This window comes from Sebastes fasciatus, chromosome 11 (assembly GCF_043250625.1).
Source record: "Sebastes fasciatus isolate fSebFas1 chromosome 11, fSebFas1.pri, whole genome shotgun sequence".
Taxonomy (NCBI): Eukaryota; Metazoa; Chordata; class Actinopteri; order Perciformes; family Sebastidae; genus Sebastes; species Sebastes fasciatus.
Window position 1 is genome coordinate 22722415 of NC_133805.1, and position 26247 is coordinate 22748661.

At 40.4% G+C, this 26247-nt stretch overlaps 2 protein-coding genes across 3 annotated transcripts; both read right to left on the bottom strand.

Annotated features, from left to right (window-relative positions):
• Positions 1-4744: 4744 nt before the first annotated feature.
• Positions 4745-25403, bottom strand: gpt (glutamic--pyruvic transaminase). 2 transcript variants are annotated; one of them, XM_074651629.1, is made up of 12 exons: positions 25242-25403; positions 18855-19041; positions 12825-12914; positions 12559-12667; positions 12269-12402; positions 11191-11434; positions 10942-11021; positions 10710-10846; positions 10395-10569; positions 9087-9242; positions 6780-6892; positions 4745-5359 (listed from the first exon to the last, which is right to left on the bottom strand). In XM_074651629.1, exons 1-12 carry the CDS (start codon positions 25274-25276, stop codon positions 5269-5271), a joined length of 1551 nt encoding a protein of 516 aa, XP_074507730.1. In that variant the 5' UTR covers positions 25277-25403; the 3' UTR covers positions 4745-5268. The 2 variants fall into 2 exon arrangements, with proteins under 2 accessions (XP_074507730.1, XP_074507729.1); XM_074651628.1 differs by lacking the exon at positions 25242-25403 and having other exon boundaries at positions 18855-19476.
• On the bottom strand, positions 22330-25197 carry fuz (fuzzy planar cell polarity protein). Its single transcript, XM_074651630.1, has one exon. It carries the CDS (start codon positions 24958-24960, stop codon positions 23638-23640), a length of 1323 nt encoding a protein of 440 aa, XP_074507731.1. The 5' UTR covers positions 24961-25197; the 3' UTR covers positions 22330-23637.
• Positions 25404-26247: the final 844 nt, after the last annotated feature.

The following is a 26247-nucleotide window of genomic DNA, read 5'->3' on the forward strand; positions in this document are numbered from 1 at the left end:
GCCGAGAGATCTTTTGAAAATATGTGTCGTAAACTCCTTGAATAAGGAAATAAATATGAAATAGTGCATTAAATAAGTTACATAAAATTAATTTCAGATTTGACAAAAGAAAAAGAAATATATATATTTTAACAGTTTAACTATTAATTCCCAAACTTTTAAACAAATGTTCCAGTACCATGAGAGAGTTCATTTGTATGTTTGTTTTCATGGAATTACAGTTTACAAGGTCAAAAATGAACTTTGACATTTAATTTCTGATATGCAGCCTTCACATAGCCTACTAATCTTTATACATTGAATTAAAGTAATATTGGCTAGCCCCGGCCTGTGAACTCGTTGAACTCGGCCGTGAACGCAAACATTTATGACGTATCATTTCCGGAGCGCAAACAAGGCCTATGGAAAGGAGGCTGGGTCACGCGTCATATCTCCGGGGGTATAACACATGCGCAGTAAAATCTCGTTTGCACTCGCCGAAATTGAGCCACGACGCACGACCGCAGCTTCAGTTACACTGCGCATGTGTTATACCCCGTACCCCAAGACCCATGTCCACCCGTGACCAAGCCTCCGTTCCATAGGCCTTGAGCGCAGAGTGTCACCTTGGGGTAATATTTAAATATTACCTATTGTCTGGCTCCTATTTCCTCTTAATCTATAGTTTTGGGGTTTATGTTTGTGTTTCGTACAGAAAATACAGTTCCTCAATGTGATGAGGAAAGATTAACTCTTATATGGACACAAATCAGGCTCTCATTCAGAAACAACCACAACAACTAAACCATTGTGTTCAACATAGTGATTGCAACAACAGAGTTTAGCTCATAAAACCACACTTCATACCTTCCAGAAAACAATGCAGCTGATGATTGGAGACACTGGTGGTTCATCTGACTCCCTTACACTTCCCACAATGCACCAGATCCAATATTTTGCTGCATAATGATAACATAGAAACAGACCTGGGTAATTTAATATTTCTGCAGACTTCATTGTTGCTAAATCTGCAAAGTTGTCCTTCGAAGAAATTTTGGAAATCACAGACATATCTTACCCAACACTACTCTGTGTTAATCCGCCTGACATGATAAACACTCAGATTCATTCAAGCAAAAAAAAAAAAGAAATTAAACTAAACAAAAAATGCAAATCATGGTAAGAAAGACAAATCCTCTATAGCTTCCAGATTGACTGTACTGTCTTTCAGAGGCTCAGTTTTAGAGCTAGTGTGAAGGTACTGATATCACAAGAAACGGAGGCTAAATAACGCTCCAAAGTTAGGCTAACTTTTGGCGAGAAAAAACTGGCTTGGCCATTTTCAAAAGCGTCCCTTGACCTCTGACCTCAAGATATGTGAATGAAAATGGGTTCTATGGGTACCCACGAGTCTCCCCTTTACAGACATACCCACTTTATGATAATCACATGCAGTTCTTAGTTATTTTCACCTATTCTAAAAATTACATGTTTGAATATTTCTGCATACTGGGGTCCCTTAACAGTCTTGGACTTGCATAAATCAGGCATCACTGTAAAGCTGAGCCTCTTGTGGACCCAAACAGCCCAATTATAGTCATGTGTGATGATGTTAGTCCCCATAGTAGCCATTTCATTGTATTGAGACCATTTTTTAAAATGTACTGTATTAACATTACATTTAGTGTATAAAATGACCTGTGGTGACTAGGATAATCACAACCTCATGAAACGTTCCAACCACAAACTACAGACTGGCTTTCTTAGGTAGATTAACAATAAGGGGGTTTCTGCAGAAATCTCCAAATTTCAAAAGTTTTTGATACCAAATCACAGCATGACTTATTCTATGGTGTGTCTCAAAGTCTTGGTGACTTAAAGTGGTATTTTGGAGGGATTATTCATTATTTTTTTATCACCTTTTGAGTGGTGAAAATGGTTAAATTTTGCACCAAATCTGTGTAACAAATGGTATCAACCCCAAAATTGCTGCAACAACTTATGAGACATAAGAGCATGGGGACGGCCATCATATACTTCTATCGTAATGTTCTAAGCCCTTATACACAATTTATTTTAATTAATTATTACTATTATTTTCTGATTTATGACTAGAACAACTTGACACACAGTGCTGAGCTGCATCTTAAAACTAATCTTTGGGTTTATCAACTTTCAGATGACGTACACCACTTCTATGTGACATCTACTGTTGACCTGCTATCTCCCCCTAAATGTGCTCCCTAAAAATGACAAAAACTGGTCTATGAAAAAGAGGAGGGGAGTGGAAGAGGTTAACCCTCCACTTTTTAACCAGATATGTATTTAAAAGTAAAAAATAACCTGAACAGCCATTTTTCTGGGAATTGGAGGGGTGGTTGGTGTTTTATAAGCTGTTTTAATTATTTCCAGTATGTTATAATGTGATTACCTTTTTTATCCATTTTAATGATAAATTCCTGTTTAAGTTGACAGTGAAAGTTTGAGTGAAAATAAGAGTTAAGATATCGAATACCTTTGGTGTGAGTCTTTTGTGACATAGAATCACCTGTCATTTCCAGGCTAAATGCTAAATGCCAGCCAAAATTAAGACTTGAACTAACTCAAAGACTCTTATAGTCATAACTGTCCAAACAGACGTAATAATGAACACAATATAATTGTCAACTCATAAATGCTGCCCAGTCTCAATAAGCTGTTCGGGTCAGTTTTATGGATCTCGTCATAATAAGACTGTACCCAGTGAATAAAGACCAGAGTCTTTCTCATAACCAGGACAGCCGCATGACAGCGCTGCTGCCTCCTGATGCATGACTGTCTCTCTGTCGCCCTACATCCTCACCCGAACTAATGGTGACCTTTGATTCCCAAAAGATGTCAGGAGATGAGAGAGAAAGAAACGCAGACGCACCCAATTAATTTAGGGTGAAGAGGACTGGAACGTGTGAGCGCGTCATGCTGCCTGAGTGAATGGTGAGGAGCTCCAGGAAAGACAAGGCCCGGTATAATTAGGATTCAGGAGGCCCATTGTCAAAGATAATTAAAGCTGACAGCCACTGTGGAGTGGAGAGGAGGAGAGCAGAAAACATCTCCAGACTAAATGCTTCACTTTAACACTCTTTCTACATATTCTCTCAACCTCTATTCCTCACACACACACACACAACCTGCACTTACCATCCATCATCCCAGCTTGCTCGGAAACTGCATACTAGGCGATAAAATAGATGACAGATTAATAGAGACAATAAAGGCAGTAGAGTAGAGCATTCTGAGCCAGAAATCAAGCTGAACAACATTATCAGAGGTGACAGTTTCAGCAGACAGTTTGCCCATCTCACAGATGTGTGTGTGACATCTGAAGAGCAACCTCACTCTTTATTGCTAAAGTTCAACGTGTCTACTTAACTTAAGCTAATAAGGAGTTCAGCCTCTCCTAATGAGAATTAATCCATAAATTGGTTTATTGGCACACAATCTCTAACTGTTATACCCTTCTTATACAAACATTAATGGCTTGCTTGTTGAAATGTTATATATTTTTTACGTGTAAACCGGTTTAACTGCAGTAATGTTTATGCAGGATAATAGCACATCTACTTCTTCTTTGATTTCCATATTTTTTTTTGTCAGTTGCTTTAAAGCTGCACTAATCAATGTTTTTATATATAAACAATGGATCAAATGATTATGTGTTATGGGACTTTCTGAATTATCATAAAATGATGTGTTTTCCCTCAGCTCTACGGAGCTTTATAGCATAACTTGTTTACGTTTTACAGCTTGCAACTTTAATGTTTTGAAGCCTCGAGTTCTCTGTTTTGGCTGTTGCCATCTTGGTTTTTTGCAACCAGAAGTGACAACTAACAACTAACAACCGAACGCTGAATAAGACATTTCTAGGCGACCAGAATGTTACAATTAACTTTCATGTACTGGGGTGATTCTAGACCCTAATGAGAGCGTGACATGTACAGTTAAGGGCGTAGGATTCGTTTCAAAATTCGCGGGTCTCAGAGGTCTCAGAGGTCTCAGACCACGCTTTATCGTCTGTTTCACTCTAAATGGGACCATGAAAAAAATGAAAAATAAAATAAAGAAATCAGGTTTTGCAGCCCAAGTCAGTTGCCATAATGACATCATCATTAGGCGACCTCTATTGAGAGCAAGTGGAATGGGCGCAATGTTCATTTCTTGACTTTTGTAATAAAACCACTTAAAGTTAAACAGCAATATCAATCACAAGTTTGCTAAAAATCATACACAAGCTACTGGTCATACCAGACCAGGCAGGACTGTAGCAGCAAAATCGCTGAGTCAACAAGGGCGCGTTTAATTACTCATGAATTCAACTTTTCATTTGTTAGAGGACAAATTTGTATGTTTTCTTTCTGTCAAACATTACACATCGTCTCACTTTAATTTAAACCTACTGTTTTCTTAAATGAGTAACATTTTGTGAGTGAAATATTCTCCTTTGGCCTTAAACAGTGTGATGAATACAGAGATGATTAATCACCGTATGTTTATGTTGCACTGAAAACTGAGTTGTTTTTTCTCGAATATCGGACAAACTGTTATTGCCTAATCCCTCCCTTAATGAAAGTATGAAGATCTGAAGAAATACTGTTAATTAATGCATTTGTGACATAACACCTTGAATGTGGTATTAAATAGAACCAGTGCCATAAGAGTTTTCCATAAATTATCACATATAAACTCTAAACACATCTGACAGCTCTTTCCAAAATAACGAGACATAACATCGACTATTACATTTATTTTGATTCTACAAAATCATCTCTGAATCATCATGCGAATGGGGACTTTTCTGCACATTGTCCCCGTCAAGTACTGCCTGTGGGAATGTAATATTGTAACCAGTTGTACGCGTACTAAAAGGTTTTAAGCAGCATTATCTTTTCCTTCAATTGCACCTTTGTATTTTAGCTGTATTCACAAAGACAATCTATTTCTCATTTTCACAAATACACAGACCTACAGTACATAACATATCCTTCAAAGTTGAAACCAAACTTTACACACGTTTCTGAATTAATTTCTTCATTTCCAGTTTTGTTTTCTAACACAAAGCAGTGCCTTGTGTACCGTCTGTGAATGTCCCAAATGAGATAGCAGGAGAGGCTTAAGTGCATCGTCACAGAGACCACCAGAGCCGCCGTAGGAAAGGCACTTATCAGTGACAGATAAATTCTGATTGGCTGAGTTCGTTTGGTTGTGGTTGGGGGGGCTCCTCCCTCTGTAAATAGGAGGAAGATATGTGGCAAATTAAGAGTACTGCTGTGTGAATTTCTGGTGGAACTCCTTGACTTTGTTGAGCAGGATCGTCAGCTTGTCTGCCGGCGGCAAGATGGTCATTCTGGGACGGAGAAAAGAAAGACAAACATTAACTCTGCAACTGAGTGATGCAACGACAGCGGAGTTAATGATTAGAATGGATTTCCGCTTAAGAATCATCTCGGAAAGTAATTCAATTACTAGAGAGTGCAAAGGGTACATTTAGAAACGACAACCGTCTTCCTTAAAGCCCTTTTCAAACATGGAATACGTTACATTGATGCCGTTTTGAGACCTTATGTCAATGGCTGCATTTACATATGACAGGACATTTATGATAAGAGTCACAATGCTTAATAATTTATGTTTTCTTTTTTTAACCTGTCGTGACTTTTACATAAAAATGACTCATTCAAATATTCAACCAACATATTAAATTGCAGTCAGATTAACGTTAAGAGATTATGTCTGAAAGGGGCTTTAGTGCCAAATTCACATTTATTTCACGATAAAGGAATCAGCATAAGACATTTTGGCCAAAGCCTTTTTAGTGGGAAAAGAAACAAGTTGAAACAATTAGTTGATTAATCAATTAGACAACTGTCAGAATATTGATTTGAAATTGTTTTGATAATCAAGTATTCTTTTAAGTAATTTTTTAAGCAAATTCTACTGAATAACTGAATATCTTTGAGTTTTGGACTGTTTGTCAGACAAATAAAGAAATTTGAAGACATCAATTTGGGCACGAGGGAACTGTGATGGGCACTTTTCGCTATTTTCTGATGTTTTAAAGATCAAACAATGAATCGTTTAATTTGAAAATAAATGGGCAGATTGGTCAATAATGAAAATAAGTGCTGTCAATCAATTAAAATATTTAATCGCATGATTGTCCATAATTAATCGCGATTAATCGCACATTCTGTTCTAAATGTACCTTAAAGGCAGATTTGTCTAGTAGTTAATACTCTTATCAACATGGGAGTGGACAAATATGCTTGCTTTATGCAAATGTATGTAAATGTGTATTATTGGAAATCAATTAACACAAAACAATGACAGATATTGTCCAGAAACCCTCACAGGTACTGCATTTAGCATAAAGAATATGCTCAAATCATAACATGGCAAACTGCAGCCCAACAGGCAACAACAGCTGTCAGTGTGTCAGTGTGCTGACTTGACTATGACTTGCCCCAAATTGCATGTGATTATCATAAAGTGGGCATGTCTGTAAAGGGGAGACTCGTGGGGACCCATAGAACCCATTTTCATTCACATATCTTGAGGTCAGAGGTCAAGGGACCCCTTTGAAAATGGCCGTGCCAGTTTTTTCTCGCCAAAATGTAGCGTAAGTTTGGAGCGTTATTTAACGTCCTTCGTGACAAGCTAATATGACATGATTGGTACACATGGATTCCTTAGACTTTTCTAGTTTCATATGATGCTAGTATCTTCACTCCAGCTTTAAACCTGAGCCCGCTACAAGTGTTCTGTACCTGAAGTGGTAGGTTCCATCCTTCTGACCGAAGCCGCTTCCCGGTACGAGGCAGATCCCCGTCTCCTCCAGCAGCTTCATGCAGTAAAACATATCTGGCAGCTGACCTTTGTCCTAACAGAGAGGAAAAGAAATATTAATGTATGTAATGTAATGTTCTGTTGGCATGGGACTATTTCAACTAGCAAATGTTTGATCAGGAATTGAGCTACTTTTGTGTGTGCAGTTTAGCAGCGACTAAAACGGTGTAGCGCTGTAGCTATATATATAACGGAACACTGTGTGACTCACAGTATAGCCTTCATACTAAAAGTACTGCATGTGCTTTTTTGCAGCATTCCCACTTCCAGCTGCTTTCTTTCTTATTTTCTCCCACTACATTCTGTTTTTTCATTCATAACTTAAATGATGAATTATGAATGAATGTTAAGGATTTTCAATTTTTATAAAATCAAATCCATTTAAAGCAGAATCGGACTAAATGTAAGCAGAAACAGCTCAACTGAGGAGCTCATCAACAGTTCATTCCTCCTGTACTTCCATAATAATCCTATAATATCTTACAAAGAGTTGTTATTTTTTGTGTGTTTTCCTATGAATATCCAGCAAACTCGAGCGATGACTGCACCTACGCAGCAGCCCTGCGGTGTTTAGGCAACAAAACTATTTAGTTAGGTTTAGGAAAAGATCGTGGTTTGGGTTAAAATAACTACGGAAGTGGCATTACTTAAGTATGGAAGTTATGTGACAAATAAGTCAACGTTGACTTCCGAGCCCGACCTCCTCCCTACGCAGACTTTTTTGCTCTTCATATTGCGTCACCTGTCTGCTCACACAATTACGTGAATTACATACAATTTGATTACGTGGGTTAGATACAAATTATAGTGCATTACAGCCTGATCTTCAACATAAAAATAGATAATAATCACAATTAATTATGAAGTGTTTATATTTCTGGAAAAGGCTCCTCAACAGCTCTTCAACTTAATGTGTTTTTTACTGTTAATAATTGTGTTATACAGTTTCATGGCAACATTTTCCCCCTTTTGTTCATATGTTTCAGAATGATTTAGCACAGGTGCCCTTCAGAATTCAAAACATTTTCTTTGGCTGTAGGCTACAAAGATAACTGAAGGTTGGTGTAAAAAAAAAGAAAAAAAAAGAGGAGTACCAATTTGAGGTGAAATACATTTGAAGTGTCTTCCTCTGGATCAAAAGCTTTTATTAAACCTTTTTAAAGTGTTCCCAGCCTTAGAAGTAGCTGAGCATTGAAATCAAGAACAAGCTCAATGGGCCTCTCAGCAGCTCTATTTAAACTGCCAATAGAAATGTTGAATGTTGCTGAAGAAGCTCCGTCTTTTGTATTGTTTTTTAGGATAAGCAAAGCCAAAAACAAAGCACAGCTACAACTGTGTGATCCAGATGGTGAGCCGAGTCACTGGGATTGATCAGGCGTCAGCAGGTCAGCTGTACTCTGACCTTATCCTGTTAGGATAATCAGATCCTCAGTGGCTCGACTCATCGGCCCTCCCTGAAATTCCTACTGAGCAGTCGACCTGAGGACAGAACTGAAACGACAAGCTATTGGAAATCATTTGTTCCCTTTAGCAAACACGGAGGTGGATGCACCGTGTACTGAACCTGGTTAAAGAGTTATTTAATCAAGGCAGAGTGTAAAGTGTGAGATGTTGGTCTTATGCGCAGTTTCGCATATTTTCTGCACGTGTATTTAATGCCAGCGAGTGGAACACGAGTATTGGTGGATCGAGGGCTGTTGAGGCCATGGAGGAAAATAAGATTGATTGGATTATATTCACTACAAGTATAAAACATTACATGTCCCTTATAAATTAAAAAGAAAATACCACTAATGTGAGGGAAATGTCTTTATTCTTTGATTTTTGGGGTGCTGGAATTTTTTTTATAAATGATACCTGAAAATGAGTGATACATTTTTACTGTATAGATTTAGACTTTTACCAAACTAAAAGTCCCATAGAAGTGTATGATTCAACTTTTTCCCATGGTCTAGTGTTAAAAAAGTTAACAAAAGTCGCAATGAATTGTAATATTGCACCGCTTACTTAACTTAACTTAAAAATCGCATACATATCGTATCAGCACCCAAGTATCGTGATCGAATCGGGACATAAGTGTATCATATCAGCCCTAATAAGTAGTGGATTAGTGAGAGGGATGAGTAAAAATCTTGTATAACTATCTATTTGTTCCTCAACAATGCAATTCCTTGAAGCAACAACACAATCAAACTTGAATAACTTATGAGAGTATGTTTAGGACTGACCGTGGCCTCTTTGACGGCCTTTTCAGAGATGGCTATGCGAGGGAAGGAGTACATGGCGCCCTGCACAGGATTGCAGCTGATGCCTTGAACAGTGTTGAGAACCTGCTCTGTAAGCTTGGCCTTCTCTGCTAAGGCACTTAAGGTAGCTGTGCGCTCCTGGATGAGGGAGAGAGAATAGAGAATAAAGAATAGAGAGGAATGGGAGAAAAGAAAGTAAACCAAAGAGAAACGTTACCAGAATCAGAAAACACCTGCAACAATTTGTAATGCATGGGAGTGACTGTACCAGAATCATTTATCTCAGGTAGCAATCCCCTGTATTGTTAAGGAGGTCTGGAGAAAGTCTTAGCCACAAAAATGATCTTTGTAAATCCTAAAGCAGCGTTTTAGCAGCTAACGCCGTGATGCTAACACACACTAACTGCCATCAGTCACACCGGAAGAGCGGACGGGCCACGGCTCCAATGTTTTTAATTTGGACTGCAGTGCCCGATTTGAAATGCTTGCAGTCAGTACTAAATATTGTTCCTTTAATGGAAAACATCTTCCATGAAATGACAAACTTATTTTTCATAAAACAATAATATAATGGAATATAAGTATAAGGGATAATGATGCACAGAGAGCCGGTCATTGTTGTGAAATAAACCCTGACCCTGAAGTGGTTTATTTCACAACAATGACCCGCTGGCTGTATATTATCCCGCTTATTACACGGCTACTTACTTTAGAAAATCAATTATTTGACACAAAAATAGTCCGCCAGAGTCCAACATCAGAACTGCGCCCATGGCAACGGTCTGTTATACATAGCAACGGTCTGCTATGAAGAAATAACTGTCCATAGAACGCCGTGATTGACCAATCAGAATCGAGTATTCAACAAAGCTGTGTAATAACAGGATATAATGCATTTGCACTGTATTATAAAGTGATTTCAGTTTCACCAAGATTTTAGATAAAACTGTGTGTAAGTGCAAACAATGGCATGTAACAACATGTACATGTACCGGACATTATTCTATCAAAGTTAAGCAGCCATATACTATCAAAAGGATGAACTGTCTGACAGCAAAGGAAGGATACACTTTAAATATTATAGTATTTCAGATGTTTTCAGTGTTTTACAATTAGAGAAAACTCAAAATAGCCCACAGTCCACAGTACGGATAGCTTATTGCTAAGAGAATGCATAGTATATTGATACCAGTGTCAATGTATTGATAATGTACTGCAATCTCTCTATGCATGTTGCAGTATATTGGTGTATTGATTAATTCTTCTGCTTGTGGGATGTAGACTCTGTACCTTGATAAACTTGTCATATGAGGGTTCCCCAGGCTGAGGGGGGTTGACCACCAGATCCATTAGAGCCTGTCCAGGAACAGGAGGACACAGACGGACAGACACCAGCTTGGTCAGCTGGGCCTTCACCTCATCGTCCATGTTGATGATCTCCATGTAGCCTCCACGGAAGCCACACCTGAGAGGGGGTGAGAAAACATTAGGATGTGTGACACACAAATTATGTAAGAAAGAAGACAAAAAAAGACAGAAAGAGACAGAAAACACAAAGAAGTAGTCGGGTGTATCCCCAGCATGTAGTAGAGTAAAATGACTTACTCTCCCATGTAGCATTTGGAGGTGGAGTGGAAAGATGCCAGCTCCACTGTATCTGAGTACTCCGGCCCCAAGTCAAACAAAACCTTCTTAAAAGAGTGGAACTGGCAACCGTCAGCGTACACATTGTCCTGGTACACCTGGGAGATGGAGACACAATGACAGATGTCACAGGGCACAGAAAATAATAAAGAAGGCAGATGTTAAAAAGAGATGCAGGGAGACACTGAAATACCTCATCAGCCATGAGGAAGAGACGTTCCCTTGCTGCAAATCGGATTACGTCCTCGATGCACTCTCTGCTCTGAACCTGACCTGTGAACAAGAAGGAGGCTCATTAAGAAGAGAGGTTTGAAGTGTCTGGTTAGCCAGACGGTTATGTCCATTTGCTGCCATCTAGTGGCTCTTTTAGTAGTGCATGAAAAGTGTGGTTATTCAATCTAGTCACTTTGACCAAAAGAAAAAAGAATGAAGGAAACTTTACCGGTGGGGTTTCCAGGGTTGATGATGCACAGGGCTCGGGGGTTGCAGTGCTGCCGGGCTTCATCCAGGGCACGCTGCAGCTCACTGATGTCCATACTCCAGCACTTTTCCTCGTTAAGGTAATAGTTGATCTGCACGGCGCCCAATTCGGCCAGCGCAGCCGAGTACAGGGGATACTGAGGTATGGAGATCATGATGCCTGTACGGTCCGCGCCCTCGCCACACGTCAGCAGCTTCAGCATGGTCTAGAAGCGTAGGATAGGGAGGTCAAGAAAGATAGATATGTCAGCACAATAGTGTTACCTACACAAGTTTAGAATTACACACAGTAGCTTTGTCTGCATGATACTCTATAGGCTACATATTTGAGTAAAAAGGAAACTGGTGGACTTTTTTCCTGCACTGAATTTCAGTTTCGTGCTGTGTTTCCTGCATGAAACCGTCACTACAGCATACAGTCATAAAGAACACATCGTGCAGTAAGTTTGATGATGGTTGGGAGATATGGTCAACGAAATAGAAAAGAGAAAACATTACTGCTATATAAAATAGTGCTTATTTTTTCTGTCTTTTCTCAAATCTTTGCTTTTCTTCTCAGACAGTTGTGACTCATCAGGACTCTACAAACTTGAAATCAAACAGTATGAACAGGAAACAATCATTCTTATCTCATAGATAGATAGCTCATAGACAACCTCTGACAAAGCCATAGAAATAAATAGGAGTAGAAAGGTCACTGAACTATTTGCTATGGTAATTTAGTACAAAAGAAAATGGTGATTGTTGTTAGTTGTTATGGTGACAACAGAACCCACGTAAATGGGGCCGTAAAGTGTGGTTGCAGCTCCCGGAGACAGCTGGCTGGCTAGTTAGCCAGTTAGCTTGTCCCCAAGCGCAGGGACCGTTTAGACCCGGCACGAGGGGTTCACTCCAAAATTACATCTGTTTTGTCAGTTCAATGTTGTAAATAAATTCCCCGCAAAATGACCGTGACATCAGGTAACGTTTAAGTTACAAATTTACATGATTAAAAGTACAACGGACGCACAAAGTCACTTGAAAGGAGAAGTGTTTTGTACCATAATGCCATCGCTGGCCCCTGTTGTGAGGTAAATGTCGTCTGGGTCGCAAGGCACACCGCCATCTCTTCGCTCAATGTAGCGGGCCACATCCTGGCGCACAGAGTCTATGCCCTGACTGGCACTGTAGGAACCTACGGCAGATTTAAATGGAGACAATACAAGGTTGCTTGAACTTAGAGCTTTAACATAACAAAGCCAAACCACCAGAAAGCATCACGTATAAAGAGAAAGGTGATAATTAGCAACTGGGGTTATATAGAGTTTATTGTACTTGCGCAGAAACGTACCCATACTGTTGCCTCCGCAGGACTGAAGAATGCGGCGTGCTCTACTTTTAGCATCCTCTGGGAATGTGTTGTCATTCAGCAGCTCGGGGTAGGAGCACAGCGCCAAGACCTTGAAACCAAAGGGAGGTGGGGACATTATACAAAACCCTGCGCAGGTTACAGTATTGACACCAAGCAGGAAGAAATGTGTTTCATAGACACTGACAAGTCAGAAGGGAGGTGCTATATTTAGATGAGAGGCTGGAGGGGAAAGATTAGGAGCTGACCTGTCGGAAGAAAGTGATTGGCTGCTGGCCCATAGCATGCGCGTCGCCGATGTTGGCCTTTATGACCTCGACAAAAGGCTTCTTCATTCCCTGCGGAGCATAAACACAACATACAGGAGTTATTATACAGCTGAAGAATGGAAAAAGTGTGAACAAGAGCAATTCTTCACTTTGTACACAAGAAATTATATTTTCTGAAATGTCCACTAACAAACCTGACTAGATTTGTTAAAAGGGAATGGGGTTGGCTGCGAACACCCACTGCCCCTAAACAACGTTGACACTGTGCCCACACACAGGCCAAATGCTTACATACATTTTCCATAAACATTCATTCCACAAGAGGCTGAGAGGCCAGCAAATGCTGAACACACAGCGGGTTTGGTAACCACTTGGAGGGATGGATTAGATTGGCTGTTGGTTGGACTGAACCAGTGACTTTCCGGCACTGAGGTGTATAAAGAAATGGTGAAAATTAACAATATCAACCAAGCTCAAATGCTCAACTAACTATTAGCTTTGCCATCTCGTCTTTATCATGTCCCAAATGTTAGGCTTTCTGGTAGGGATGCACCGATACCGGATATCAGGACAATACTGACTCAAATAGCTGGATCGGATATCAGTGACAATGGGGCCGATCTATTCAATTCAATTCTGTGTTTATATAATATACAGTATACATTATATACTGAACTTTTAATTCCATAGTTTTGACCAATTTGTTGCTTCATTAAAAAGGTTTAAACTTGAATCTTATTCCTGTTTAATTTGAAGATTTTGTAGCAAGTTGCTGGTGTACGCTTTATTATTCTAATAATAAATAATAAATAACAATACAATAAATGTATACAGTCTCTATGTATTTATTTGTTACTTTTTGTTTTACAAAGTTAATAAAGTAATGTTTAAGTCAAGTGTGATGTTGCCTTACACATAAAAGAATGATCCCAGTCACTTCCACACAGCGAGGCATACAGCTTATTAATTAAACACTGGTATCGGATCGGTACTCGGTATCAGTATACCCAAAGCCCAGGTATTGCTATCAGGACTGGAAAAGTCAGAACGGTACATCCCTTTCTGGACTAACTTTTGGCAGAATACATTAAGTGGTACAACAGCCTCTTTGCTACTTCAGGACTACATGCAGGACAAAGTAGTACTACAAATGTTTACCTTTAGATTAGCACATACAGAACCTACACAGGCAAACAGCTGTGCAGGTATATTACAGCACATTTAAAATTCAAACTTTTAGATTTTTTAGGTAAATTCTCAATGTGATTTAGTCAGTCAGTAATACAAAAAAATTTAGTGGGTCTATTTTTTTTCAGTTTCAGAAAGAGAGCCCCATTTAAAAGGTACCCCTGTGGAGATTTTGACCACAATGGAGCACTGTTTTTAAGAGCAAGTCCCCGTTTGATTAGTGTTTCTGCATAAGGACGCAGATGCCTGCACGCATGCAGCAATGCACAAACAAAGTCAAGGAGGAAGAAGACTGCTTTTCTATTCCTTCAACGAACTTTGGTGCGTTTGCAACAACCTTGATGCAGATAGTAGGTGCAAACAAGAGAACAAAGTTTTGACCTGTGCAAACTACCTTATCGTACTGATACCATTAAACTTCTGTTCTGACACATAAACATACAGTACACAGAGGCTTTTAACCTCCTTAATGTAGACCGGGATCAGCAGGACGTACGACAGCAAAGCAGCAGTAAACAACGTCAAAAATAATTAGGATAATATAATATCAAAATAAAAGTATTAATTTACTGTCTTCCAGGCCAATAGTATAAGGTTTCTGAAAGATAATCTCTTGAGCAGCTGAGACCACTGACGGAGGACAAACAGGAATGCAGGCCGCCACGTGTACAAACACAAGCAAACACACATGCTGTTAACTCCAGATGTTTGGAACAGCGTGACACTGTAGAAAAGCCACAAGTGGAGCCTCACACTGACTCTCTGCGGAAATCAAAACAGCCTGTTTGTTTGATTTCTAGTTCCGATTTTAGGAGGCTCGAGTCTGCGGCTCTCTCATTGGCCACACGTTAGAGGCGTCTCTCAGTCTGGACCAATAGCATTATACCGAGTGAATAACACCCCTAGGTCAAAACTACCACCCATTCATGATGGGGATCTATTAGAAACACAACTGACCTCTGCTCATGAGAACCGACTCGAAAAGGCCAGAACTTTTTGCCCTCCATTGCTGATTAAACAGTCCAGCAAACAATACAGCAAAGAATTCTCTTTACTCCCACGGCTTTACAAAGGAAACGTTTCATTAATGATGTAAAACAATGAAAGTCCTGCTGTTAAATGTATCATAAACGAAGATTGGAAAATTCATATGCAAACTCTGCATGGATTCTACAATGGAAAGAGTTTTTAGAGGTTTGCATATCGCTTTTCTTTCTGGCAGAATAAGTGGAAAGACAAATACTAGGCTTGTTTGTCTATTGTCTTTCCCCATAGCGACTCTCTCAAAAAACGGTCCCCATTCATTATCAGCTAGCAGCTCATTAGGATAGACAAAGAGCACTATGTAATAACTGCATGTGAAACCTGTATTTGTGCACTGTTTGTTCTGGCAAATGTAACAACAAACACAGCTTTAGTATTTGGGAGAATAACAAGAACAACCGCCCATGTGAGATCTCCAAAAAACAAGGTGTGTGGGAAATTGGAGGAAGGTATCAAAGCATGCGATCATGCGTGTGTGATTAATTCATGGATGAAATCAAGAACACTGTGACCCGTTTCCCACAGAAAGGCAACACCATCCAAACCACAAGGGAGGAGTTTGTAAAATGAAGAGGAATGTGTTTTTGACAAAAGAACAGTCTTAAAAGATGGGAGGATTGTAGATGATTAGTTGGGCAACATTGTTGCCTTCTGGCTGGGTGCTGTACTATTGAAAAGACTGGCAGCGGGACGGGCAAAGACATCGCAGTGCTTCCCTTGCCCTAGATGGAAATGTGATGAATATAAAAATCCATTAGCAGTTGTAGTTGTTCATGCTATTTTTGAGGAAGCTGAATTGCAATATATGTATAGTAATGATTTAGAAGAAAGTAGTTGCTAGATCAAGCACAATTATGGCACTGAATCTTATGTTCTAGCAAACTTATCAAGGAGTCAAAGGTCTTTAGTTGCACAGTTAGGAGCAGGAATCCTTCCTCTGGCCCTTGAAATCAGTAGATTTACAAACATCCAGGAGGACAACGGGTTGTGCGAAGTATGCGAGTTAGGAGAAGTTGAAACTGAATCACATTTAGTTTTTGTATTGTCCACACTATGATGAGTTAAGAACTCCTATTTTTTAATGAAATGTCTGTTCAAAATCCAGAAATGTTTTGGTGCTCGGGTGATGACAAAATGGAAAGGCTATTTAATTTTAATGCTTATAAGTTTTTGTTTCTCAAGCTTGGAAAAAACGTCAGGATGGTTTATTTGTTTAGTATTATTTTTAATTTATATTCTGCTACTCTGGTTTCTGACTTTGTCTTTTCTTTATTTTCTAAGTAATGGTGTCTTGTAAGCCCGTTTGGGCTGGGCATATTATTGATGCATGACACAATAATAATCAAATCAAAACATATAGGAGGTATGGCAGTTGACTGTTTTTTTTACTAGCTGAATCCAACTGCAACTTCTTCTGCTTTTTGAACATCTAAATATCAATTTGATAACGCCTGATCAAATTCTTCAACAGTTGAGGAGAAAATAAATATCCCATGAAGAGAGAGGGGATCCGCTACGGATAAGCATCGGTCAAAGCAAACAGAACATAAAATCTTTGGTGCCAGTGAACCATCTGGTTAAAAATGTCACCGCTGTCATTACAGTCCCTGCTGGCCCTTTCACCTGTGCAATAAACCTGTTGGCAATACTCGTCCCTTCCTGAGCAAAGCACTCAAGAGAGGACAGTTTTCACACCAGACTGCACTCGGTACACTAACAGCTGGTTGCCACATCACCATGAACTGTGTGAGAAGAAGGGATCGGATATAACTCTTTAAAAAAAAGAGAAATGCACAAAAATAGTCTGTACTTATAATGCCAATAAGCTGGAAAAGACCTATAATATCTTGGATTAAAAAAAATAAGATGAATTCATACAATGGATTTAGAAGAGCTGGCTTAAAATGCTGGACACAAGAGCTGTGAAACTAATATGGATATTCCTACTGATTTGTAAACTTTAGAGAGGACCAATCACTACAAAGATAACAGTCCAAATTGGACATTTTGAACATTGAGCACTATCAGAGGTGAAGTGAGGCAACAGATATGTGCATCACTAGTAAGACAGACACAGATATAAACAGGACAACAAGTCTCTGGTTTAGACTCTGAACTTTCACCTCTCAACTGAGGATCTTTAAATAAGCAGCCGTAGTTTAGAGACGTGCCTCAAAAACAGGTTAGTCATTAACAGATTTTCTGACATGATCAGCCTCCTCAGGAGCAATGGTTTAGAAGACAGGGTGTAAAAACAGGTTAGGTTAGACATTAAAATCATACCAGCCTGCAGATCTTATGTCATGATCAGCCTCCTCAAGGACAATGCGTGAGTGTAAAAACAGGTTGAACATCATTAACATCATATCAGTGTACAGATCCTCTGGCATGATCAGCCTCCTCAGGACTTACTGACTAACTGATGGACTTTGATAAGAGGTTGTGTAAACAGCACAGCGGAGTGATAACAGTGATGAGTTTTCTTTTGGGATAATGTTTAAATGGTAATAGTGGGAACATAACCAGGAATGGAAACCTGCTGATCTGCAACTATGACATGTTCATACTTCAATCAACCCACCAATTAACATTAAAGTTCCAAGAGATTCAAATGAATATAAACTATGGCTGTCAAAGTATACGCGATAATAATAAAGCCCCAAATCCATTTTAACGCCACTAATTTCTTTAACGCATCAACGATTTTTTTGGTTGTAGCGGGTTCATTTAGAGTGAAGATACTGGCATGAAACTAGAAATCCGAAGGAATCTATTGGTACCAACCATGTCATACTAGCTTGTTGGAGAAGGAGCCGAAATAACGCTCCAAACTTACGCTAAATTTTGGTGAGGAAAAGCTGGCATGGTCATTTTCAAAGGGGTCCCTTGAACTCTGACCTCAACATATGTGGATGAAAATGGGTTCTATGGGTACCCACGAGTCTCCCCTTTACAGACATGCCCACTTTATGATAATCGCATGCAGTTTGGGGCAAGTCATAGTCAAGTCAGCATACTGACACACTGACAGCTGTTGTTGCCTGATGGACTTGAGTTTGCCATGTTATGATTTGAGCACATTATTTTATGCTAAATGCAGTACCTGTGAGGGTTTCTGGACAATATTTGTCATTGTTTTGTGTTGGTAATTGATTTCGAATAATAAATAAATTCATACATTTGCATAAAGTAATCATATTTGCCCACTCCCATGTTGATAAGAGTATTAAATACTTGACAAATCTCCCTGTAAAAGGTACATTTAGAACAGATAAAAAAAATGTGCAATTAATCACGATTATCTATGGACAATCATGCGATTAGTCGTGATTAAGCCCTAATATAAACAGATCATTATGGCAGGTCCTGAACAATTTTCCAGACTTTTGTTTGTTTCTAACAATGCAGCCTTGAAGCCAGTGAAGTTTGACACATTAGTGTAACAGTGACTTATCTCTTGAATGTAAAACAAAGCTCAAAGCAGTTCACTTTGGTACGCCATTTTCAATTGTTTCATATTTTCATCAGTATTAAATCCTTGCGCAATAGCTAGTAAAATGGCTTTTCAAACAGTTAGGTGGAGTACAACATTTCTTCTGATATAAAATATTCTGGGAACACTGGTTTACATAAAAGGTACACAGATGTTGCCACAGTCTGACCAATAGAAGGAGCATAACAGGTTGATGTAATGAAAGACAAACAAAGCAAAATGCATCTTTCAATGAAACACCAGACACAAAGTATATATAGGTGGTATAAACAAACAGTACCGACCTCAGAGAGCTCCCTCTCCAGCTCCACAGCCCGCTGCACGATGGGCCCCCGGACGGCGTACTCCACCTTCTTCACCGTGGGGTTCATGGTGTCGAGAGTCAACACCTTGGCCCGGGACGTCACTCCGTTCTCGGTCATCTTCTCCTGGGGGAGCCCTCGCCGCGTCGCACTCAGACTGGATAAAGCTCTGCCGGGAGGAGAGGAGGACGACAGAGAGGTGGTGAGTGAACGGAGCCTGGAGGAGCCGCCACCACCACCACCACCACCGGGCTGCTGAGCTCCACTGCTGCCGCCTAACAAGTCGCTTCGCCCGCGGCTCAAAAGCCGGACGTTTCTGGGTGACAGCAGCTGCATCCGCGCGGCTGACATGTTGTTTGGAAACTATTAATAATGACTCTGCGGTGCTACAGTCGACTCCCACCGCGGCGAGAGAGAAGTGAAATTAAAAGTTGTGCAACTGCGCTCCTTAAAAATGTCTCAGTGCTCAGACCTTTGGACCTTTCAGAGGTTAAAGTACAGATTACAAACTGTGTGATATAATCCCGGGATGTTTCTGAAACCCCCTGGCTGCATAACCGTCTCACTCTGAAGTTATTGGGGTTTTCTGCCTGCACACATGGCAACCCTACAACCAGAGAGAGAGGGTATCCCTCCCTCCCTCCTCTTTGTGTGGCTTCAACCGTTACATCCCTCCCCCTCCCCGTTATCTTTACGCACCGTGAGGCTAGAGCTGTCAATAAGGCTCGGTTCTCCGGTTACCGAGCTGCTGAAACTGAAGCTTTTTGGACAACTATAGATGTGGCTCGAACCGGGTGCAGCTTCAACACTTTGTCTCCTGACTGCACTGAGCCTCACTTTTTTGTTCTGGGTGCTCCATGCGGTTTTGGGTGGAGACTTTTGAAGGACTTGGTTAAACAACAAAAAAGGAGTCATGAATGCTCCTCCTATTTCGACTGCAAACCACTTTAAGTTTCCTGCATGTGCTGAAGTGGTGTAATGCAAATTTAAATCTGTATTAAAGGGACTGTTTGTAACTTTCAGAAATGCTTGTTAACAGCGACACCTGTGGCCGTTAAGTCAATGAACGGTTCGTGCTTGTGCTCGCTCTAAATAGACATGAACGAGCATCACTCAAAACAGTGAGGCGACACACGTCAGCTAAAACCACAATATCACTTTATATTTCACCTGCTTGGCAGTAATGTTAGCTGACCAGACGAAGGTCTCTCCATGAATCACTACTGATCCTAGTGTTGGCTTTTCCTGCTTCAGCCTTCGGGGCTGAAGCAGGAAGAGAAACGTTATTGCCTCCCGACTGCGCCCGCAGGGAGACACCGACACCCGGTCGGAGACGATAACGTTTCTCTCTGCGAAGCCCCGTCACTTCACAAGCGTGCAGGGTATCCCGACCTGGTAGATTTATACGTGTAAAAAGTTACAAACAGTCCCTTTAATTGTGCAATCAGAATAATTAGAACAAATGCTATAATGACACAGAAATGCACAAAAATTGAGCATTGGAGAGCAGAGCATGTGTGATTAGAAAACTACAAGTAAAGCTCTGTGGCTTCACAATGAAAAGTGTGACTGCAATAACTTTCTTGAAATCATCAATGCAGTTATAAACAACAAAAAAACACTGCAATTATGACATGACATGAAGTATTCGTTCAATAATGGTGTATGTGTGTTTTGTCAATAGTCACTGCCACTGTTATTATAGCATTATGTGGTGCGGAATACAGATCGTTAATTCACAGAAAGCAATGGTTTTGCATTTGTAATTATGAATTATAGCACAGACTTGAGCAGATGTAAAGTTGAATGCACGTATATACAGTACTCCATAGTGTCTCCTGTCTGTGCCTTATAGCGGTCAAGAAAATGTATGAGATATGAAAAAAAAAAACATTATAAAATGTTACTAGCGTTCATTGATGAGCAGATTAAATTCAAATACTAATATTCAAAGGCACAGTGTGTAGGAGTTGTGCGGCACCGAGTGGTGTGGTTGCAGATTGCAACCAGCTTAGTATCCCTCCCCTGCGGTAAAGTGAGCCGCAGAGTGCAAAACCGTGGTAACGCCGTTTGCCTCGCTCAGAGGCCATCCTTACCATAATAACACTACTTTAGGAGCAACAGAAGTCAGACGGCGGCTGGCGGTACCACGGTTTTGCACTCTGTGGCTCACGTTACCAGTTTCACAAGCGTGTTGGACAACTACGGTGGCCTTCAGGTAATGTAAAAACGCAAAAGCTCCCTCTAGAGCCAGTGTTTGGTTTGTCCGTTCTGGGCTACTGTAGAAACATGGTGGAGCAACATGGTGGACTCCGTGAAGAGGACCCGCTCCCTATGTAGACAAAGAACCTATATTGCTAAGAAGTGAAAGTCAATTGTTCGTTCCATTGCAACGCCAGTCCCCAGCAGCAGAGCTACGCTTCCACCATTTTGGACTGAAAGCAACTACCGGAAGCCAGTAAAACATCCGCCTACAAAGTGCGGTACAAAAGTAAAACTAAATTATTTCTATTCTATTGTCATATCGTCATATGTCATAGGCCTGTGTTGCACAATACAAATATTATAAATATGCATACTATTATAACTATTTACTTACTTACTTATTTCTTTATTAAACTATTTTGCTTCCCAGAGGAGCATAAAGTGAGCGATGGACATAAATGGAAGTTAGAAAAATCTCCAAAATAGATGTACAATAGACCACAGACCAGGGATGTATACGAGGTTGTGCCCTGTGCTTTTGCCCTGCGTGGTAGTAAATAGCTTACAACTACATTAAATTCTGTTTATGTCATTCTACTAGCACTATTAGCTACTGGACAATAGCCGGTTGTTTGGGAACAGAGACGTTACTACATCCACCACGGTACAGGCTTAGAGTATACAGCCCATGGGTGCATTATAAGATACTAAAAGTGATGAATTACAGCCAATATATCCATTATTACAACCTCGAAAAAAAAAAAGATCCTCTGATTTACAGACGTCTCTTTATGCATCCACGGCAATGGACTCATTAGCGTTTTCAGTCTAGCAGCCATTGTCAAAAAAGCACCGGAGTTTCACCTCTTTGCTTCTATACTCTTTGATGTACAGTATATATAAATGTCTCATTCTAAGCTAATGAAAAACAGTGATTCATAGTTTCAGGTGATTTATACACTAATGAAAACATAGCTATGAATATTATATTCAATTTCTGCTATTAGATCCCCCAAAATGCTACACACTGGTCCTTTACAACCATTAAACTCTCTGTTTCATTGCCTCTTTTTTGGCAAGTGGTTTATAGGTCTTATTTGCAGTTGCACCGTCGTCAAGTTTTGCCATGAAACATTCAACCAATGGAGGCCAAACATTCTCATTATCGCATTAGCAGAAGGAAAAATGTAATCAGATCACTCAGGACCACAAGACCCACAGCAATTAGCCAACTAGGATTAAAACTAGCTCAGACAAGTAAATAATTTCATTGTATTTGAAGCCAAATGATTCAAAAGAACAAACAGTAGGCACTTATTTATCCCAGTGTAGCATTTTCACATGATTCTCTTATACACTTTGAAATACAGTGCAACCCTAGTGATAATGTTAGTATTCAGTAAGTCTAACCATGCAGCTTTGAAGCCAGTGAAGTTAGACACAATAGTGCAACAGTGACGTATCTCTTGAATGCAAAACAAAGCTCAAAATAGTTCACTTTGGTATGCCATTTTCAATTGTTTTCATATTTTCATCAGTATTAAATCCTTGAGCAGTAGCTAGTAAAAAAAACCTGATTAACAGTGACATCCTTTTCTAATGTGCATCTCTTACCAGTGGTCCATTAATCATCATCATTGTTTTTACAAAATATGACAGATGGAAGCTGATTTTTATGCCTCTAGATCTGTTAGTCAACATGTAATTGTATATGGTTGTGATCATCAATAAAGGTATAGGAAAAATCTAAATAGCAGCAGCTAATTCACATTAGAATGAATAGCTTTTCACCTGTATGTTAATATATTATTAGGTAAAAGATGGTGGGATTTAGGGCTGGGCAATATATCGATATTATATCGATATTGTGATATGAGACTAGATATTGTCTTAGATCTTAGATAGCGTAAGATGGCATAACTGTTGTGTTTTCCTGGTTTTAAAGGCTGCATTACAAAGTGATGTAATTTACTGAATTTACCAGACTGTTCTAAATGTTCTATTATTCGCCTTTAACCACATAGTCATTGTATCCTTATTACTGATGATTATTTATCAAAAATGTCAGTGTAATTTCTTTGTGAAAGCACTGATGGTCAACCCTACACTATCGTCACAATATTGATATCGAGGTATTTGGTCAAAAAGATTGTGATATTTGATTTTCTCCATATCGCCCAGCCCTAGTGTGTTTACCAAAAATTAGGGCTGGCCCGAATTCTTTGTAGCTTTGACCGTTGCTATGGTAATCGACCTCCAAATCAGTATTTGAATGCTTAATTTTTTCAGATATTTAAGTATGTAATAATATTGTATAAATCCCAAAACATCCCATGAAATAAGAAATAATCCCAGAACATTATTCATTTTCCATATTCAACATGAATTATTATTAGTTATTCTCGGACGGATATCACTGTTTGTTAAGTGTAGAGGTGCGTGTGTATACAGTAGTGCGGCAGTGGCACTATCCCGAAGCTTCGAATACCTTCGAATATTTCTCACCGAAGCTTCGAAGCCCAAAAAATGTTATTCGGGACAGCACTACTGAGAATTAAGATTAAAATCCAGTGGCCGCAACTATATCAGAGAGAGTCTGTGTGGCCACCGTACGCAGTGCAAAGGTGGGCACTGACAGTGGGATGAGCAGGAAGAGCTGGTGCTGTGGTGTCTGCAGTCCAAAGCTTTTGCACTCTTCTGTAACTAGATAGCACTGTTGTGGCTGATGGGAGAATCCAAGGACAAAGTCTTCAGTGTTGCCTCTCTGAGCCCTCTCCTCTGGGGAGACACACAAAGTCTCCTCCTGGGCGAAGTAGCGCGTCGTGCTGAAGACGTAGAAGAGCTTCAGTAGCTCCCAGCAGCGGGTCTTAGAAGGTAAAGGAGGGTCACAGAGCGGTTGATTGGTGGATGTCCGAACACAGGAGAGTGAGCGACGTGTCTCGCGGTTGATGAGAAGAAGTGCCAGCACATCAGGGCGCAGGGATACAGATCCTGGTAAGCAGCGCTCTCCAACGGCCAGGCAGTCTCTCAGGGTCTCCACCAGGGGTGTCCAGAAACGACCCACCAGCTCACTCTCGGCTTTGTGCAAGGAAGGGGTTGGGCCGCACAGCACGCACACATCTGCGCCAGGGAGCAGCTGGAAGCGGAGCAGGCGGTGGGCCACGGTGGGGCTGCCCTGGGGAAGGAAAACTGGGTAATCACAGGAGGCTGATCCAGAGGCTGCCGAGAGGGACCGCATCAAAGCAGAGAGCAGCACAACTTCCTGCGGTGCGAGGCGCCACCACTTCTCTGTCGCCGCAGCTACCCGACCATGGACGATGAGGCAGCCAAATTCACTGTCTGTAGCCTGAGCAAAGCCATCCACTGCCTCTTGAAGCAGAGCTGGGTTTGGAGGCACCAGTGAATCAGCACAGTGCGTCAGGTTACCCAGGATGCCCTCTGGCCTCTCCTCCAATAGCTGATCAATGAGGCAGAAGCAGGACCTCAAGTCCCTCTTCAGCCTCTCCACATTCCTGACATTGGTCAGCTCATCCTGGCCCAACACCAGCACCATGCAGCTCCACACATTCTCCAGGAGGCGTTGTAAACAGACCTCCTCCTCCTCTTTGCTGCTGCTGCCTGCACCACCTTGTCCACCACCTGCACTCACAGCAATGAGCATCACACTGTCCTGGAAGACTCTCCACACCACTTTACCTCCACCTTCAGTCTCACAGCAGGACAACACCACTCCCTGACCGGCTCCAAACATATGGACACCGTTCAAGGAGCCGATGACAGAGAAGGGCAGCTGTTTGGAGGCTCCTCTTGTGAAAAGAGGAACCCCACTGCTGGCTGTGAGGCAGAGGAGCTGTGTGGAGCCATGCTGGAGCATCATCATCATGCTAGCTGTGGCTCTCTCTTGTATATTGTGTTTGTACTGCAGCAGAGGATTACTGAGCCAGTCGGTCTTCAACGAGCTTAGGGACAAAAACGGAACAATGATATGGTTGCTAGCGTTACGTCAGTGCGGATGAACACCGGCTACAAACAGCAGCAACACAACTACTACCAGTCAGCTGATGTCATCTATAAAGCCCGCCGCACCAATGACACATGTCGTCGGTTCACTCGCTTTTTGTTAGCTTACCGTATTTAACATGCTAGGTTAACAAAAGAAGTTACCGTCGTTTCCACAGTAACGCTGCCCCATGATTCATTCTTCACTCTGCTGGTTGGTGAGGCCGGTTTCATTCGGCTGGTCGAGCTGCAGTTGTGATATACGAGCGCTGATGTAACCGCTGAAGGAGCCGGACGAGAACACCGACCTGGGTTCAGTTCAGGGAAGCGTTGTCATGGAGCTCTGACATCCCGTTGGTTCACTTCTCGCGATAGTTGTTGGACCAATGGCTTTCAGATGATGATTTTTATTTTTTTTTATTTCAAAATTCAAGATTCAAGAGTTTTATTTGTCATTTGATCAATTAAGAAAAGCGTCTGAGAACAGTTTGTATATATATATATATTCTTTTTTCTTCATTTATTTTTTATTACTTGTTCCTTGATCAGTTTTACTTTATTTTTATTCACTTTGAATGATATCTTTGATATATGTTGTTGCCCATGCTCAACCTAAAGTTGTTTTTCTTACTGTTAGGATAATTGACAGTGCCTTGTGTTTATATTTTTGATAATGAATAATAAAAAAAAACTAGCTCCTGACGCTGCCACACTGTTTTGTTTTGTGATGATTACTAGTGAAAAATAATGATAATAAAAAAATATTTATTACTGGTATTTCTTTTTTTCATTCATTTTCACTCACATATCTTGAGGTCAGAGGTCAAGGGACCCCTTGGAAAATATATATATATATTTATATCAAAATGTCTTTTTTGATTAATGTCATTTTACAATAACATCATTCAAGTTAATTTATTCCATTTCACTTTTTATCTTGTAATGAAATATCATTTGACTGATATGTACTTTTAAGTAAAATTTAGAACAGACATTTTGACTTGTCATAATAGGAAAAGCACAGGTGTAAGTGTCCCAGTAAGCTATTCTAGTGATCCAGCATGCACAGTACCAGGACCTCTTTTAAGTGGAATGCAGCTATCATTAATGTTATTAAATACACCTGTGCTTTTTCTACTATGACATCAAAATGTCTGCTGTGAAAAACATC